Source organism: Poecile atricapillus, chromosome 2 (assembly GCF_030490865.1).
Source record: "Poecile atricapillus isolate bPoeAtr1 chromosome 2, bPoeAtr1.hap1, whole genome shotgun sequence".
NCBI classification, from domain to species: domain Eukaryota; kingdom Metazoa; phylum Chordata; class Aves; order Passeriformes; family Paridae; genus Poecile; species Poecile atricapillus.
This window is the reverse complement of record NC_081250.1, coordinates 75,368,639-75,388,700: the sequence shown is the minus strand read 5'-3', so window position 1 is coordinate 75,388,700 and position 20,062 is coordinate 75,368,639. Positions and strand designations below refer to the sequence as shown.

Genomic DNA, 20,062 nt, shown 5'->3' with positions numbered 1-20,062 from the left:
GGATGCTGTCTAGGGATATCATTTAGAAGACCTGCAGCAAATGCATATATCCATTAAAAAGCAAATCTGTAAGGGCAAACAACATAGCTAATAAAAGCAAGAACATATCTTTCAGAAAAATGAAGTTGTGTCTCAGAGAGGACAATAGAAAGAACCATAAAACCTGTTTTATCTATAAAACCACAATAAAGAAGACAAAAAATGAGTTTGAATAAATCTCTGCAAACAAGCTTATAATAATTGTCTTTTAAGACATCTGGAAACAAAAGCCTGAGAGGAACTGTGTAAGGCCAGCCCAAAACTGAGATACAGAAGTGCTCAGAGAAGATAAGATCACAAATGTAAAACTTATTACACTTTTTTCTTTATTGTTAGTATAGAAAAACTGGTTTTTTTTTCTATCCTAGAACTTCATAGGGGACTCAGGAGAAGGTTAAATTAGCTATAGAAGCAGTTGTGGAACAAACAGACACAACAGTAACAAATCATTTGGATTAGCTGTTACATGCCCAAGAGCCTGAAGAATGAAATAAGGGAACTATTATGATGTGCAATATTTTGCTTCAAACCACTGTGGCACAAGAAGGCTTGGAGGTATAATATAACACTGATTTTTTTTTTTCCCAGAAGTTCTCCAGGGAGTCCAGGGGAGCTAAGGATGGATATGACTGACATGTACAGGCAAAACAGAAAGAGCAGATTTGCTCAACTCAGACCGAATTTCTCATACTGAAAAAAGAGAAATCAACACAGGTTCTGTATATAAAGCTGATATTTTGCAGTACTTTCTGAATTCTTTGAAGAGGTTAACATGCAGGCAATTATATAAAGATGGATTCCAAACAAATGGGGAGAAGCTGTTTGTTGTATGATACATGATAGATCTGTGTACCTCTGACAGAGGATGTGGACTCTTAAATTTAATGAAAGTTTCAAAACAATGGGGCAACTTGCTGCAAGAAAAATACATTGAGGGTTGTTAAGTACAAAGACACCATTGGAACTAAATATAATTAGAAAGTAAGGAAGTTTTATGAAGTACTGTTTGGCCAGTTTATGGATACTATCTAGACATGAGTGTAAGAGACGGAAGGAAGGACCAAATGGATCCTTCTCATAACATGATCTTTCTTACATGCCTGCAAAAACAGCACATTTTCAGACTGAGTAAAATAAGGGGAATTTTTGTATGAGAGAAAACTTCACAGTTGCAGATGTGGTTTTGTACCTATGAAGCATTCATAATACATATAGTGGGATTTCAATTTATGGGCAAGGAAGAGATGCAAAGTAAAAAGCTGCTGTGATCTTACTGCAGATTCATGCAATATATTCTAATTCAAATTTTCCTTACTAACGAATTTTAGTAGCTAATTTTTTTGGCATAGTTATCAAGGCTTATGCTTGATTAGTTTCTGCATTTTGAAGGCATGGAATATACAAACTTCAGTAAATTTATGGAGACAAGTAAGCAACAATCCTCCTAATCATACACAGACTATAAAACTCTTTAAATTAGCATACTTCTGAAAAGCTGCCTTTAAACTGATATGAACCATAATAAGTTATCAGTGAATGATCACTGTTTTGAGGCTGCAAGTGTTTTCAGGGACAGATATAATCTGGGCCAAGACATAAAAATCTGTTCCTAAATATCATAACAGTAAGTCATGAGCTAGCTCTGCCTTTGGTACCTGGAAGTCTCCTGTTATAATCTTTCATGATTTGAAGGGGTTCACACAGTTTCCCTTGACAAAATAGTATTTCCCAAATAATTTTTATAGTGTAAATGAAATGAACTCTTAGGCTCAGTCTGGTTTTGTGGAATGATGGTGTATCCTCTTAGACATTCAACTCATACTTTCAAAGTGAGCTTTACATTTTTTTTAAAAAACACGATATCTGATGTTTTTTTCATCATATATTGCTCTTTTTCCAGGATCTCAGTTTCTTATCTGCAGGACTTTTCCAAATTAATACTTTTAGTCACACTTATTTGAAAATCAGTGCTTTGGAATACTACATACTCTTAGGAAATCTGGGCGGGTTGTCGTTGACATCGGTGAGAGTAATGTTTACAGTGGTAGTACCAGCTAGTCCTCCCAGCTGTCCTCCCATGTCCTTGGCCTGGATTAGAACTTGATATTGTTCTTTCACTTCTCTGTCCATATTTGGCAAAGCTGTTCTTATTACACCTATGAGAAGAAACGGGAAAGAAAAGGAGCAAATAAACAAAAGGCTGTGATTGTCTACTCTTACCAATTAATACCAGATCTCTTGAACCAGGAATAGAATACTTCTGAATGGGTTGATGAGAGGAGGTCACAAAAACACACAAATCACTCAGGCTTTTCAAAATTGTGTTTGTCAGCTATTCAACCACTCAAAATGACTGTTTTGTCTTTTCAATCAGGACATGAATAGATGAAAGACAATGATGGGTTTTCACTAGGGATGTGAATGCTGTGATCATAGGTTTGCCACATCAGGGATGAGGAACACTGTCTTGTACAGAGTAAGGAAATGTAGGAAGAGGTGGCATTGCATTGCAGAGCCTGAATCTTCAGTTGTTTCCAGCCACTTGATAATACATTCAAGTTACTGTAAGTCAAGACAATGTTCCTCTGTACAAAAGAAGGTCCTTATTAGAACACTCTTCCTTTCCTAGAGAAAGTTTTTGTGATATAGCAAAAACATGCAGTGAAAATTTGAGGAATTTCCTTTAAAGAAATTTATTTAAATATCACATTAAGACATGACTTTTAGTCTTTATTGATTTTGGACAGCTGCTATCTGAGCAGATAAGTCATAATCTCCCGTCTGATATGGTAAGAATATATAGAATAAAGGGAAGACTTGGAGAGACAAAGATGGGGAGACAAAGGGAGAGATACTACTGAAAACACAATTTATCTGATGACGTTGTATAAAGCTAAGAGGTTTGGGGTATTAAAGGCTTTTTCTTGAAAATGTAGGAGAAAAAACATGTCTTTGTCAAAATTTTACAAATGTGAATAGCATTGCAAAATGTTATTTATTCAACAACAGTTATCAGAAAATATCTAGGTGCACATTGGTGCAGATAACATGCAAAATTGAAAAATAAAACAATTGGAAGTACAATTTTCTTAGTCATTATTGGTTTATAAATTATAATTTTCTAGTATTAAACAATTTGATATTAAAAACAGGTTTTTAAATGTTAAAATGGGTCTGGAATGGCAAGAAGCAAACTTTAAGGACCATTCTTGTCTTTATAGCAACTAACCACTGTCTTAACAAGCCAGAATAAAAACCATTAGCTTAAAATACTTTTTAGAGTCTATAAATAACTTTGACCTAAATCTGCGATTTCTGGAACCTATTAAAAGTTCCCACTGAATTGAACTCTATAACAATTTCCTTTCTTGCCATCTGTAACGTGATGATAATGACAACGTTATTAAGAATCACCGTTTTCCTGCCTCAAGATGGGATGTACTGTACTGCACACAGTTTGCTCCAAACTGAAACCTTGAATTACAAAACTGCAAAAAAATTTTCATATTCATGAGATTCGGGAAAAGAATATTTTTGTGAAGAGGATGAACTTTACTAAGTTTGCTCTTGAATCTCTTAATTAATGCTTAATTTGGCATTGTGGAGACTATATGTTCCACATTATTTTACAACATCCTTGGTATGTTCATTCCAAGGAGAAAAGACCTATGGGAATGAAAAACCTCCTGTGCTATACTAACAAAACGAAATAACATAGAATTATAGAATCAGAGTATGCTAAATTGGGAGCCACCCATCAGGATCATTGAGTGCAACTCCTGTCTCTACACAGGACACCCCAAGGGTCACACCATGAGAGTGTTTGTCCAAATGCTTCTTCAACTCTGTAAGGCTGGTGCTGTGACCACTTCCCTGGGGAGCTGTTCCAGTGCCCAACTACCCTCTGGGTGAAAAACCTTTCTCTGATATCTGAGCCTAAACCTCCCCTGACTCAGCGTCATGACATTTCCTCAAGTTCTGTCACTGATCATGAGAGAGAAGAAATCAATATCTGCCCCTCCTCTTCCTCTCATGAAGACATTGAAGACCACAATGTTTCCCAGCAGTCTCCTCTTCTCTAGACTGCACAGACCAAGTGAGCTCAGCTGCTCCTCATATGGCTTCCCCTCAAGGCCTTCACCATCTTCATGGCCTTCCTTTGGATGCTTTCTGAGATCTTAATGTCTTTTGTACACCATGTCGTTCAAAACTGCCCCCAGCACTGGAGATGAGGCCGCCCCAGCTCAGAGCAGAGTAGGACAATCCCCTCCCTTGCCTGGCTGGCCATGTTGTGCCTGATGCCCCCCAGGACAGGGTTGTTCCTCCTGGCTGCCAGGGCACTGCTGGTTCAGATTCAATTGGCTATTGACCAGGACCCCCAGGTTCCTTTCCACAGTGCCACTTTCCAGTCTCTCATTCCCCAATCTATACATAACCAAGGTTGCCCCATTCCAACTGCAGAATCTGGTACTTGTCTTTGTTAAGCTTCATATGTTCAGTGATTGCCCAGCTCTCTATTTTGTCAAAAACCTGCAGGATCCCCCTGGTCCCAAGGGAGTCAACAACTCCTCCTAATTTAGTGTCATCAGCAAACTTACATAGTGTTCCTTGCAGTCCTGCGTCCAAGTAATTTAGGAAGACGTTGAGGAACACTGTGTTGAGGATGGATCCCTGCAGAACCCCACTAGTGACAGGTCACCACTCTGATGTCACCCCATTCACTACAGCCCTTTGTGCCTGACCCGTGAGCCAGCTGCTCAGCCATCACAATGTGGTGTTTATCCAGCTGTGTGCCGGACATTTTGTCCAGAAGGAACCTGTGAGAGATGGTATCAAAATCTTTGCTGAAATCCAAAAAGATTACAGAAAAAGATGACAGAAAAAACTGAGCATGGACACACAGTGGGCTGTGAAGAGAAAATGCAGTTTATTTGCTTGATATAGGTGTTCTGGGTACAACTAAAGGCTTTCTCAGAACTGTTCCACGGGTTTTTTAGAAAATGAAGAATGGACTATCACTCCAGTAGTAAAGTTCCAAATCACCCACTGTTTATTCCTGTCTGAAAGTGTAAGGTCATTCTATACATTTTTTCTGGAAAAAAAAAACCCTTTTCTTCAGAAAAAAAAATAAATAAAATCAATGAAAATAATTTTTATGTCTAGCAATTCATGGGCAATTTTCCTTTTTCTGCCTACTCTATTTAAAGGCTTAGATGAAATACTGAGAAATATTATTTCTTCCAAAATCAGTTCATATGGACAGGACAAATGTGAATTAGAGTTATCGTACCAGCAAAATAGAAGAATAAAGTAAAGATAGGAATCCATGGGAAGGAAAGGGCTACAAATACTGGTATTTCAATTTCAGCATCACAAAGAATATTTAAATTTAAATCAAAGGGTTATTAAAATGTAGAGACCATATGTGCATGCAATGGTGTTTTTGTAAAAAAACCTTTTACCTTAAGATTTTACAATATTGCTCAACTGCAGAACTTAATAACTTTGATTTTCTTTTTTGTCTTTTCAGATGTCAACAATATCAAATGTCTAGAAAAATATGGTTTCTATGAGATTACTGAAAACTGAAAATAGTATGTATGGGATTTGGGCCAGAAGATTTGCTTTCCAAAGTTATTGACCTATAATTCAGCAGGAGATCACTCACTTTTGTGGGAGAGAAAACACAGGTACCAAGAAAAACCTCCTGCATAAGTATTAACATCAGTACTCCTGCTGATGCCAATTTGGATTTCAATAATATAACTGAAGTCAGAAGATGGACTACAATACCAAGTCTAAAAAAACCTGGTGACATCTAGCCATAAATAAGAATATTTACCTCATAAATATCAGAAAATTGGGTGAAAAGGAAATTTTAATGGTGCAAATGGACATTTTCGTAAGAAAAGACAATATACAGAGGAAAAAGAAGAGAGGTTATCTGTTTTAAGAGAAGTTCTCATTTAAAAGAGTTTAAAAAAACCCTCTTACATTAAAATCAGAAGAGTGATTTCATAGCATTTAAAAGTACCCACGTATAAGATTTGAGGCCTTAGAATATGGCATTCAAACAGTTGCTGTCCAGAAGGTACTGTAATCCATTTAACATCCCTGAAATAGCAATAAAAGCTGACTCTCCCACTTCCACATGCTTTGCTTATCTCCAGCAAAAAGATGGAAAAAGATTAAGAGGTCAATAAAAACAAGGAGTAAAAGGGGAAGTTATGACATTCAGACCCATGGAGCTTAAAAACTATTTAAGTTTACCAGTTTCATAGCAGAGTAAATGCGTAACAACTGTTCGGAGGGATCTGAGGAAGGAGTATATTGTAAAGTCATGTCCTTGACAAACACAATCCTTATTTCACACATAAAGTTATGGTCACTGGTTTCACTGTTACTACTTTGCAATGGGATCTTGAGCTAGTAACAGAAATTTCCACAAACATTTCAACATCTGTGAGGTAGAAGCTAAATAAACAAACAATGTCTGGAACTGTTTGGGAAGGAATAGAGAACAGAAGTGCTATTAAACAGCTGTATCCCTCCATATCAGCTGCCTTCCTGAATACTGTGTGCACTTTCTCCCCCCTGAGGAGGAGAAGGATGATTATTGTTATGGAATGGCTTCTGTTTCAAGAAGTCTTCAATCTATAAAAGAGTTGATTCAGGGAGAATATAAATAGAAATTAACTGTTCACTGTCTTATGCAATGCGTGAGGTACGAAACAAGTTAAGACGTGCCCGTCTTTCAAGAAAAAGAGCAAGAGGAGCTGGTTCTCAATCAAACTTTTGCTGCAGAATTTCTTTTTGTGGGTATGCAGCTACTGTACTCCTGGACAAGTTAAATCTACTGGGAAGTGGAAAAGTTGTGGAGGAGAAATACTTTCAGACTTTTAGCTATTTTTACCCTGCAAGTCACCCAGGAGCTTTGTAAGGGCAAGTTCTTTGAAAACTAAAAAAGTAGAGTATTCTAGGGGTGCATCACTAAACACTTACTCTTCATCCCTCAATATAGCTAAGCAGGTCATCACTTTTGGAAACATAATACAGGGTAGAAACTTAGTACAGATATTCTTGGGTTCTTTAAATAACTACAAGGTTATGTCTCAAAATTGTTTCTGGAATGCAAGAGATGGCAAAAAAAGCCAACAACAAGACAAAAAATGCTTATTCATCTGCTGGCAGTTCTGAATTTGTCATTGTACCAAAATGGATTTCTTTCCTTTTCCTGTCAAAAGCACTCAGGACAGATTTCTGGCAGTGAAGTTCTGCAGTGAAAAACTACTGCATAAACTCCTCAGTTATAAAATAAAGAATTGGGAAGACCAGGTCTGTAGTACTCCCTCAGACTTCTGGATTTTAGAACAAATCATTAAGCACCATCCTGTGCAGTGTTATTCACACACTGTTTAGAGTTAATTACTGTTATTCGCATACTCTGGAGTTGTTGTTTGATCCATGAGTAATTCTCAGGGTGAACTTTCTAACGTAAGACACATTACAGCATATTATTGGTGCTTGTACAAACATGAATCTATATGCTTTTTTCTGGTATAGGATTTTGAACTACGCTGGGCTATTGCTTCACCAATCTTCCTCTACAGCTGTGTCCATTCTTTTAGCACGTGAGTAACTCATTTAAGGTAATAGCCAGGTTTGTATGTTCCAGGGCTATAGGGCACAGGCCACTGCCTATGGTTGACTCAATACTGAATAACAGATGAAGAGAGTATGACACAGCCATTCAAAGTGCCATGGGAAAAATAGTTCTTCTTCTATGTTCTACTAACTATTCTTTTTCTCTTGTGAAACTTGTACTAAAACTCCAATTTTGGCTCCAATAAAGATTTTTCTTGCCACTGAATTTATACCCATTCTTTACAAAACTGTGATGAAAAATTAAATATCAAGGCAACTACTTTTTCTCCCCAGACACCTGAAGAAGTTCCATTTAAGTTTGAAAAGTAAAATTTTTCACTGCAAATTGCAGTATGATCTCCTGCTAAATGGAGCATGGAACAAAGGCATGTGTACATTGGAGATGTTGTGCTCAAAGCCTTACAACTCTCAACCATTAGGGCTAAAGGTCCTGAATCTGACATTCAAGTACAGCTACACTGGTAGGTGAAACTATTTGCTGGAAGGAACATATGGATAGCTTTCCCTGTAGCACACTCAGGATGCCACAATGTGTGTCAATCACCATGTATGTTATCACTTCCTCAATTGAATTACTAAATATAGAATCAAGAATGACATTTGGAAATATAGGACAAGATACCCAATTAACGTGTCTACCAACCTCCCAAATACTTCAATTTCTTTAAACATATTATCTTTTTCTGCTCACACATCCAGTAACCCCAGACAAAGATAATATGCCCTAGGAAAAGAGGAGGGAAGGAGATGATTAGCTGTTCCACAGTCTCAAATTAGTTCCATATAACAAAACAATAATTGCTGGAGAATTTCTGACTGTATGTTCAGCAAGTAAAAATTCTGAGAAGACCCAAGTTACAAAACTCAATCATTAGGAAAAAAAAATAAAAATAAAATGATATATGTAGAAGATAAAGCTTTGTCTACAGGGAAATGGTAAAGCATTGAAAAAATATTCATTCAATGTAGACATATTTTAGTTATTCCAAGACTGATTGGAGGATTGTTTCTTTTGTTTCTACAAAGCATTGTTATTCATAAAAAGCTAGTCCATACTCAAAACTGAATAATGGAAAATTGCTGTCCTGGATTTTGGCCATATCAACCAGGTCCATATTTATTCATTGATACTGCCTACATGAATAAAAAACCCAAAGCTTAAATCTTCTGCTGTTGCTGATAAACTATTTACCTGTCTTGGGATCAATGGAGAAATATGGTTGCCCCTGAAGAATGCTGTAAACCACTCTAGCACTGTTTCCATAAGTGGGATCATCAGCATCTGTCGCCTTTACTTGAAGCACATATGCTCCTGCAAAGAAACACAGGTAATCAAATTTTTTTCATAGAGCAGAGATCAGGGATATTTCTGACACATTAGTCCAGTTGCTAGTGGATTCTGTTGCCATTCTTGTTCCACTGTAAAAAAGATGAGAATAAAACTGTTAATTCTTCAGCTCCATGCTAGCAATCATCTAAATAATAGCTGAGGCATAAAAGGGTAGAAAGAGAAAGGTATCCATTGTCAGAAGATACTTATAAATAGTTTATGATGCATTCATTATTTGCAAAAACTTTTTCTTTAGCACATACAGGATGGAGGTTTGGGAGAACTCAATATAAATTTTGAAAAAAGATTATAGCCCACAACTTTGTGAAAAAGTAGACAACCAGGAAAGTAAAATATGAGAGCTGCCTTTAAAATAAATGTTAGGTCAATCAACTCATGAATCTTCAGTAAGATCAAGTGAACCAACTGCACTGTAGTCTCCTAAAGTTGGAATACTTATTCCTACTGTAGAATGAAATTAGGTTTAGTTCAGGTAGTTGTCTTCAAAATCCAGACTTGAGAACCCTTGCCCTCCCAATACAGCTCAGTAAGAAATAGAAGTGCAGTGGAAGAAGTACTCCTTGTCACTTTGTTTTCAGCCAAAACAATAGACCAGTTTTCTTTACATTACCAGACCAATGGAGAAAAATAAATGCACATGAAAGCAGAAAACTCACTGTAAATGGCAACAGACTGCAGAAATGTCTTGTTCCTCCTGCTGGTTGCTAATCTATTTATTTGCATTGCCTCACTGCCCCATAATTAAAATAGTTTCAAACTATAATCTTCAGCAAAACAAAGTGCCACATTGTTAGGCTTTTCCATCAGCTTTGAAAAATTGTTTTCTATGATATTCTGTGAAATTCAGTGTTGGAATTTGCAGAGCTGATTTGGAGTGAAGGTTGCTTACATGAGAAACGGCACAGTGATGTGTGTTATCTCCACCATTCCTGTTTTAAGCAGCATTGTGTATTTGGAGGTTATTTGACATTTTTTCAAGAATATCCATTGAATACTGCAAGAGCTTTAAGACTACTACTTTTTCTGCAATGAAAATTGGCAAGATTTAAAGAATGCTCAGAATTGGAAATGGACCTTAATGGACTTGTTGAAGTTTAGTTCTGGGAGTACCTCACTAAGAGGTGTTCCACATGAAAGTTCCTGTGACTTAGGCAGGAAAGTAACAATGAAGGTTAACTGTTTGGAGGATAATTTTTTCAGTGCCCAGCCCATGTAACCTTGTCAAATGAGGACTGAAAAGGGCGCTGTAAGCTTTGGTACTACCATTGTAAAAACACTTGCTGCATGATGGCAGCATCAGACTTCTCCTGTTACAGTTTATTGATCAATAGAGAATGAAAAGCTATTCCAAGAGATGTTCTGTCTCCTGAGGAAAACACAAAAATTTAAGTGTTATTTGATTATCAACCACTTTTTACACTTAATGGGCTCACCATGTTTTTAAGCTGACAGTAAGTTTCTGTAAAGTCAACTTCCAAAGAAAGAAAATATTAGCAAATAATAAGCGAAGAATGAAAATAAACACCACAGCTGAATCCATAGCTACAACTCCTCACTCAAAAATGTGACGATGCAACGTGAAGGAAGCAGACACTGGCCATCAAACTGCCTGAAAATTCTGCCACAAACCAAGGTGCTTGATGATCCCTGCACAAACTGATTATTAGTGTAGATATTCCTGGGTACCTACCTGGCTCCAGGTAGTCCAACCTTTTTACGCAAAAGGAGGAAGAAATGTTGAGTTAAAAACTTTTATTAAGGGAGACATACAAAGTCTAATAAATAGCTGGCACTGAATATGAAAGATAATCCATTTCACACTGACAGCATTTTCAACTATATTAACTCACTGTCAGATCTTTTTCAACTAATAAATAATATGTAAAGCTTATATTTTTATGAGCGATCTGGCATGTTGGTTTGTATTTCTTTAATATGCCTCCAGTCATTCACTTATTTAAATGCATACTTAATGTTCTAAATGGGTTTTCTGAAATTGGTTTCTCGTCCTTTCAGTATTATCAAGCATTGCTCTTTGTATCTAACAAGCTTTCTATTTTATTGCAAAGCATGAAACCAATGTATTTTTAAAAGTAGACTAAAATCAAATTATATTTTTCCAGGCAATAATGCAGGGCACTAGAGCTGTAAATCTTTAATGCACAAAGGTAGTGAGGAAGGATCACATTAACTATAGTTCATGACATTTTAATTAAAATATATACTTACATTACTACATGGAGTAATGAAATGAACAAAAAAGATACAATATTTCTCTTCTTTTGGAAATACCTTATATGATAGTCAACATTTAAATATATTTTTAATCTTTTTTGTGCAAACAACTCATATTTGATGTAAGGCATTATAAAATGCCAAAAAAAAATTTATGTGCTTTAGTAATTTATGTTTTAGAAAGAGAAAAAAATAACGTTAAACCATTCACAGAGCTCAAGAAATGTATGTAATTTTAATGGTTATGTTTTCTTTGAAAAAATACAAGTGGTATTGAGGACTAATACTGTAAATCACACCAAGCATAGTCACCTGAATTTTACTCTAGCTAAAACTAAAGGAGATTCATCAAAACGTGCAAATAGAATGGAGCCTAAGATCTATAACTTGTTGGTAAAACTGACAGAAATAACACTAATAAAAGCCTTGTTGCTCACATCAGAATAACCAGAAGGAACTGTAGAACATCTGAGTTTATACCATAACAGAAATGATTTGACTTCTAGAACAATTACCTTTTTTTTTTTCCTGACAGTCTCTCATTGGTAAAAATGCTATTTTGCAAAAATAAAAAGAATCTTTGAAAGAAGAGCAATATTGATGAAATCTCTTCCCATCTGAGGAGTACTAGAAAGAAATTTCAAAATAATCTAATGCCTGTTTTGAGATTTTCAAATTGCTTATGAATGTCAAAATTTGTTGAAAAATTATTTTAGAGTTTAGACCCTCCCAAATTTTGAAAAAGACAATTCAGTTAATTGATTATCTTTTCTGGTGTTTTTTGTTTGTTTTTTGTTTTCTTATAAAAGACTAAGAAAACTGACCCTTTGTACTATTTCAACCTGGAAGCAACTTTTACCTTCACCAAAGTGTAGGTGGGGTAGGATATCTTGCTCTCTGTAGAGTGATTGCTGTCTTTCAAAGTAATCAAGCATGAATCTGAGTTTTTTATGTTTAGTTTGTTGACCTGAAGAGCATGACAAAGAATACACAAAACTCGACTGGGACTACATAAAATGGTTATTTCATTGTAAAGGAAAATTAGATGATTCAATGCTATGAGAATAACAGAGCAGACTTATTTAGACACGATTCTCAAAAAAAATAATGCACGGTCAATAGCATTGCAAAGACAAATTAAAGATGAGACGGTGTCATGTTATGTCTTTTCTCATTAAGAACAGCTTACATTATGCTTGCAAGTCCCATTAAATTTGGTTACAAATGCCAAAATTCAGTAAAGTGGTAACAGTGCATTTTTTTACACAGGAAGTGAGGGTTGCCTGCTTTGAGGCTTTGAAGGGTAAAAGAAGGCTGGAAAGAACAGTAAGTTTTGAAGGTTAATTGAGAAAGGAAGGAATGCTGAAATGATAGCAGGACTTCAAGTGCTCCATGAGACCTGGCTGGGGCATCTCTCCACTCTGCAGAGATCAGACGTTCAGTCAGAGCAGGTGACTCACGCCCTATCCTGCCAAATTTTTAATTTCTCCAGATATCAATTCCTTGGTGATCCTGTGAAGCAGATTTCAACCTCAACTCTTCTCCTTTGAAATTTAGGGCTCTGATTTTGTAATTTTTCTTGTTCACCTTTTTCCTGTCTTTTCTAACAAGGAAATGAGTATGTGATATTGTATGTGAATTTTCATGGAATTACTTTTTGTAATGGACTACCAAAATAGTTTCATCTACTTCATGGTGAGTAAAGACAAAATTTTCTTACTGAGTCAGAAGAACTGGCATCATCTTGCTGTACAACCTCTCCCCTTGCATATGCATGACTTAGTACTTTTGAAAGAAATTAGATGATTGTGAAAATACTTTTTTATGGGTAGGGGGAAGGAAGAGCACAGCTGCTGGCATAGCAACTAACTACTTTGTGCTATAATCTTTCTAAACAATTCCAAAAATAACACCATGGCAACCCAAACAGCATCCATCTTCTTATCAGAATTCAAGTGAAAATCTAATCAACACATTTCATATTTGTGGGTTTGGGTTTTTAAAAAAATAAAAAAAGTGAATTTATGGCTCACTGCAGCACTACATTGCAATTCAGATCAGGAGATTCCGTGTCTCAATAAATATTCCTCTGACCTACCACCAGTAGTTTCAGCAAAACTCCAGTGCTCAGAAGACATGTGCATTTGTAAAGAGATATGCTGACATTGCCCTTTTGGGGCTTATCTTTTATAGAAATATTACTAATAATAAGTTTTGAATATATACTCTGGACGCTGACTCCCACAAAAGTAATGTAAGAAAGACATATTTTACTTGGAAAAGTCAGTTTCCAGTTTATGTATTCATGGCTGTGCAGCCCTGATAATAACACAAGCTTGCTGGCTCCATCAATATCTTGAACACTAGACACAATCGGGGAAACACACTTTATTCCTGTTTTGCATTCTAGACATCACCCTGAACATATATATTTCTCTCAGCTGTCAGAAGCAGCCATGGCCACAAAAGCAATGCTGCCATTCCCTTTTATAATTGTTGAAGAATGGCAGCATTTTTCTAATAGTTTTGCTGTGCTGGTAGCTAAAAGCAGCTGTTGCAAATCTCAGCATTTAGTGCATAATCAAGCATGTTTCTAGTATGTCTAGAATAATATTTAACTTATAATGGCAACAATCCAGGGAGTATGGAGGACAGCTTTTTTTTTTTTTTTTCCCTACTGGTCATCCCTGTCTCCCTCATGGATGATGAGGGTAAACAGGGTAAACCTGCTGTGGGGGTTTTAGCTAATTATTTAGCTTAGAAATCAGTGAAGCAATTATTTTCTTTTCCTTTTTTTTTTTAATTTTTTTTGGTACCATCATCTGTTGGGGTCAGCCAGAGTTAAGCAACTCAATCTGGCTAAGCTAATAATGCCTGTTATTCACTGAATATTTATTTAATTTATTTATTTTTATTAATTTAGGCTATTCATTTATTTATAAAGACTTTCAGCTGTTCACACAGTCTCAAGGCTGTGATTAAGTTTACAGAGGTTACACTTCTGAAGAAAATTAGGAGCTTGAAATAGCAGCTAATATCTATACCCAATATACACGTAAAGGAGTGGCCTGGTAAAGTAACTGCTGGGAATGATGCATAAGAATAATGGCAGAGGAACCAATTAGGAACTACTAAGCTTAATATCTATCTGTTTGAGAAATACACCTCTGGAGAGTGATTTTTCTGTTCTGTTTTCAAGATTGTTTTCCTCTTACAGTATGACAGAAGTTTTTCTTATATATATGAAATTTAGCAAATAGAAAAATTTAGCTTTGACTTTTGCTTTTATCACCTTGACAACTTGATTAGTTTTCAGGCTGTGACTCAACAGGGACTTAAGTTTGCCAGTATACCTTCATGGCCAGGATAGGTGAGATAAAAATAACCAGTACACTCTCTAATCATGATAGCTGTGCTGGCAAATCTCCCACTGTAGAAGTTTCTGTGCTGATAAAAACATGCTTTTGCTGCTTTACTTTATGTTCTCAGGGAGGTGGCTTAAGTTGTATTAGAAGAACCTTTTTGATAGCAAATGCTCTCTCAACCAGACAACCTTTCCAAAAACACTGTAGAAAATCAGATGTGTCCTGTGAAACACCATCTTCAACGGAATTACAAAATAATAAATTTTAGCCCTACTCAATGCACTGAAATCTTAAAGGCTTGAGGAAAAATGAGTCAACCATAGAATAACAGCACAAAGACTTGCTATTCATTTATTAATCTGTAAAGTTGTTTCAGTGAGATCAAAATATTTTTTCAAACTCAAATATTCAAAGAAAATCCTAAGTATTAAGTTCAATTTGAGCAAGGAAAGTGATACACTGAAACTGATTCCAAGCTGATGCAACCTGATGATTTTCATGATATTTACCTGGACAGGATTTGTTAATATTAGCTGTATGCCCTTTCAACAAAATATATTCTCCTCATGCCAGATAAAAGAGTACTAGATAAGGAATTTTTAAGCATTCACTTTTCTCATTGAAGGGCTCCTGGAGATTCTTAATGTGTGGCAAAAAACTTGAAATTGTGACACTCCTCCTGATAGCCTCCAAGCCCTCTTGCCCCCAGAATAAAGTATGCCAAAAATAGTGGCCATCACATAAAAAACTCAGGAGAAAGCAAGTCACAGTGTTACTTCCACTACTATGGTTTGAAGTTTTCATGAGGTGGAGTTTCACATATCAGTTCTTCAAATGTTAAATGATTTATTCAGAATGTAGTAATAAGAAAACTCGAGATTTGCAGAGGATACAAGAAAAAAATTACTGTGAAATAAATGTCATTCATAGTGAATGTCAGCTAAAGGACCTGGTTTTGAATCTCAATAGATGTTCTAATGCTGTATGGAGGCTGGGTTACTTCATTATTTTTTACCAGATATTGGACCTGTTTAGAAATAATTTAATTCTGTGTTCACCCAGATATCTTTAGCAAAGCAAAGTTAATTTCTACACCACTATCTGGCAAAAAAAATCTTTTAAATTTTGAATTCAATAAAGAAGATTATCAAGGTTTTTTCCCCAGTTATATTTAGAGTCATGCACTTAGGCTCAAGGATTGGTAATTGAATTACATACTTACGTGGTAACATTTCAAGGAAAAGACATTTGGAGATGTTGACGACTGAGCACTTCTAAAGTTTGTATTGCCTGTATCACATTTCTTTCTACCAACTTAAAATGTGGGGTTTTTTTGTATTTACCACTTTTTTCCTCCTCAAAAGCTACAAATATCCCAAGGTCAGTCTTGCATTAGGCAGAGTCATGATAACATGTAAAAAAGAAATTCAGAATACATCACTGGTTTCTACACAACCGAGTATGCAATGAGATTCTCTGTGAAAGTTGCTGACTTTAATTATTTAATCAGAATATTGCTTTGAAGACTTTCCTCCTACTTGAAGATCAAAGTACTGAAGAATCCATAGAATTTTACTATATGCATTTGCATTAAAATTTTAAATGTCATCTGATTCATTCAGTGACTTATTTCATAATGTCAATACTACTTTACACAGTTCTCTACATCAATATCCAAATGCACTAACTTGCTGTGTTGAGAGGAGACAGTAACCCCACATACCCACCATAGGAGTATGACTATAGGGCCTTCAGAACATGGAACAACATGGAGATCCTCAGGCTTGACAAGAGGTTCCCCTCATGCAAACTCATTTGCAAGAATAAGAGAAATGGCAAAAGAGGATTGTTACTTTAGGTGATGTCAGGCTCATCCTCCCTCACAAATGGTATTTCAGAAAAAAAGGGGAAGAGATCCAGCATCTGAAAACACTCAGGATAATAAGCCCCTGTGTAAGTCCTGATCTGATTCCTACCCATGACTAATTTACACCCTGAAATATACCGTTCCCAAATACCTCTTAGCTTTCACCACAATAACTAGACAAATTATTCCTGAAACAAAGCTAATTAACTCATTTCTCTTTCTACAAGAACAGTGCAAGGAACGGAAGGGAGTCAGAAGTATGTGATGGATGATCAGAGACAGCTTGAACAGAGCTGACTGTGGTGACTCTTCTTCTCATATGAGCTTTGTGTTTCTACTCAGAAGTCCCACCCCTGTTGTAGGAATGACCCAATGACTTACAAAGGTACAAACTGAGGTCAACTTCAGATTTCCTTAATAATTCAGCAGCTTAATAAAACAGCAGCTGGTGGACTTTGAACACACAGCTGAGTCACGCTTACAGTAGAGACTGAGAGGGAGTGGGAATAAACAACTGGCAACAGAAAACCATGTAGACATTAAGGTTATGAGTGGACAGACTTTAAATAGAGCCCTTACATTAATGGTAAGCACCTAACTAATTCCACTCTGTTCTTTTACTAGAGGGATTGTAGTTCACTATCTTTGGAAGTTCTCAAGAACAGATTAGACATCCATTAGGAATGACATATATGTGGTGATCCTCATGGAAATGCATTAAATGAATCTGAGCTTCCTTCTGCCCCAGCTTTGTGCTGACACATACTGCATAAACAGACTTCCCTCCCTTCAGAGAACTATTGTATCCTTCCTCTTATGGATATGATAAAAGTGCTTTAATCAGAAGTGCACTACTGAAGCAGATCTTTCCCTTGCCCTCAGTACGCTCTTCCAGCGTGAACTGGATTATTTTGGGTTAAAGCTAAACTGGAAGGTAGGTGTGCACTTGATGCACACCTATTATTACTGTTAATAGGTAGTTGATAAAAGCTCATTTGAAACGATGAGGGCTTCGAATACTCTAGATGCCAAGTTCCCATCACACACTGTTTTATCACACAGCTCTGTTTCTATTGCCTTATGCTGCTGCCTAGTATGACATCACATTATTTTCAGAGCCTTTAGATACTGTAGTATCACATAAGTATCATTATTATTTCACATCAGGAACAGTTGCAACTTAATTTGTAAAAATCTATAGCTTTAACTAAAGCTAGAAAATGCTATCGTAGTACAGTGAAACATATCTGGCCAATTTCATGGCACTGAAAAGAGAACATTTTAGTGATTAGGAGAGAGAAAAAATTCAAACCACAAGGTCATATTACACATATGGAAGTTTTAAATATACACACTTAAAACTGAGCATGACTCTCCTGTCTTGAGTATCTATTGGTGTGACAACTCCCTCCTTTTTATGTGCTTGCATTAGTTTTTGATATTTTTTCATAAAATAATATTGAAACTTTCTAGTGTACCAGTCTGATTTTTTGTTGATCTGATTGGTAAATTCAATTTTGTATTTACTTCATAATTTGAATCAATAAAATACTTTGATAATACAGTCTTAGTAAACAAAACCTCAAGCATCCTTCTCAGCAGGCAAATTTCTGTGTGCTGCCAGAGTAGGGATTTGCATCCAGTTTTGTTAGGAAAAGTCAAGTGAGCCAAAGAAAATGTCAGTGTTTCACCAGACGAATGCACTTCCCAGGCGTAACTGGGAGGATGTTCTTTGCCAAAAGGTCACAGAAACATGTTTTTCATTTTTTCTACCTTACTAAACACAACTCAATTTCAAGACACTGTGTGCAGGGTTTTTCTCAGCATAAGGAAAGACTGAAGCAGAAGATGGTAACAGAGAGATCTGAACCTGGTTTTAATTCAATACTAGACTGTTGTTCAACAAAATATTTTACTGTTTTTTAGGTTCTCCATGATAAAGTGAAACAGGAACCTTCAAAACCCTCAATGGTAGATACTGTTCTAAGTTTAATGTACAGTGACTTTTGGTGCTCTGTAGTGTGACACTAATAGAGGTATCTTCTGTTACATCATTGATCATGACATAATAATATGCATAATTTGGAAATGTAGCATTAGGCAGAATACCACACCATCCCAAAGTAAGACATAAAGCAACACATCCTATTTTTCAAATTTCTCATTCATATCTTTGAAAGCATTGTGGACTACAGTCAAGAAGAAGCCAAATAAAAATCTCAAGAGCTGGCAGAATTACAAAATATTGCTGATTTTGAACAATATTTTATGAGAGAAGATATTTCACGATAAAAGAAAGTATCTTGCAGCCTGTGGCTGTGCAAATACCCAATATTCTTTTTTGGTCAGTTTGTTAAAAACTGAAAGACAGTGTGGCTTTTGGAACAAACAAAAAACCTGAAGCAAAAATGTGACTTTAAGTTAACATAATGCTTATCAATACATGAAATGCATTTCAGTTTTGAGCACTGTAAACAGGCAAGAGCAAGAAAGCTTTTGTTTCCAGGGTTGCATTAGGAGTGGAAGACACTCAGATATGCTGTGGGAGTTCTCAGTTCAGATTATTTTTTTTGCCTGAGGAAGCTCAAATTTGTACAGCCCATCTTTCTGGAAAATTTAGTACATGCAACTGCTTATATACTTTTATATTTCATTTAATCATTCACTAGGGCATATGACTGTTTTATAAAACACCTTCCTGACTCATGCAATGCTACTCTTTCCTTCATTTTATTCCATCTCAGTTTCTTCTGTATGAACACTCCTGATCAATGGAAATCTGTGTTTTCAGAAACATGAAACAATATTATCAAATGAGCCTGAAAGACATACATTTATCTATGATAGGTGGAATAAGAACACTGCTGGTAAAGAAACAAAAAGAAATTGAGTCTTCTACATAAATTGTACTACTGCATTGCAATTCTTTCCTGACACATTTTTATGCATGCATAATTGTCTAACTGGCAAACAGATTCAAGACATCTTGAACTGAGCTTTTTTTAAGTGAGTGAAACCTTCATTGACACAAAATTGTCTTCAGTACCATTCTTGCCTTTTGTGACAAGAGAGATTCATGGCAGTGTTGTGGCAACTAAGAATTATGATGGAGAATATGGAGAAGAGGGAGGTTTGAAGTATGGGACAAAACCACCTCCTCCTCTGTTTAGAGAAGACTATAACTCTAAGATTGCTCTATTTTAAAATTTATATTGTTTTCATCAGTGTGCCCTAATTGTGGGTACTTCAGTTTTATTAATTTCAGGCACTTGAGACTTCAATCTCAACTCTCTAAAAGTTAATGTACCTGCCCATCCCAAAATATGGTCAGTGTTCATTTATCAATTAAATTTTCATTCATCTGTTATCTAAAAATAAGCCTGAACCCATATGAGACAGTCTGTGTTAGACTGCAGAGCTTCTAACTGAAATGATGCCAGAGCCAGCCAGTGCTCCTGGGGTTATTCCAGGTGATATTAATGGCTGTATTCATGTATGCGATGCTCTTCCCTGGGTGCCAGAGGTAAGTCCAGACCTCCA

General features: G+C 36.1%; 1 protein-coding gene across 2 annotated transcripts in view; it reads right to left on the bottom strand.

The window, feature by feature from the left end:
• CDH12 (cadherin 12) overlaps positions 1 to 20,062 on the bottom strand; it is a 156,373-nt gene that overhangs the window by 66,235 nt on the left and 70,076 nt on the right. Inside the window, exons 3-4 of one of the 2 annotated variants that reach the window (XM_058831735.1) lie at positions 8,897 to 9,016; positions 2,028 to 2,195 (exon numbers count right to left, since the gene is read on the bottom strand). In XM_058831735.1, the coding sequence (XP_058687718.1) occupies positions 2,028 to 2,195; positions 8,897 to 9,016 (288 nt within the window). The remainder of the gene's footprint in view (positions 1 to 2,027; positions 2,196 to 8,896; positions 9,017 to 20,062) is intronic. The other variant, XM_058831736.1, reaches the window with a different exon arrangement.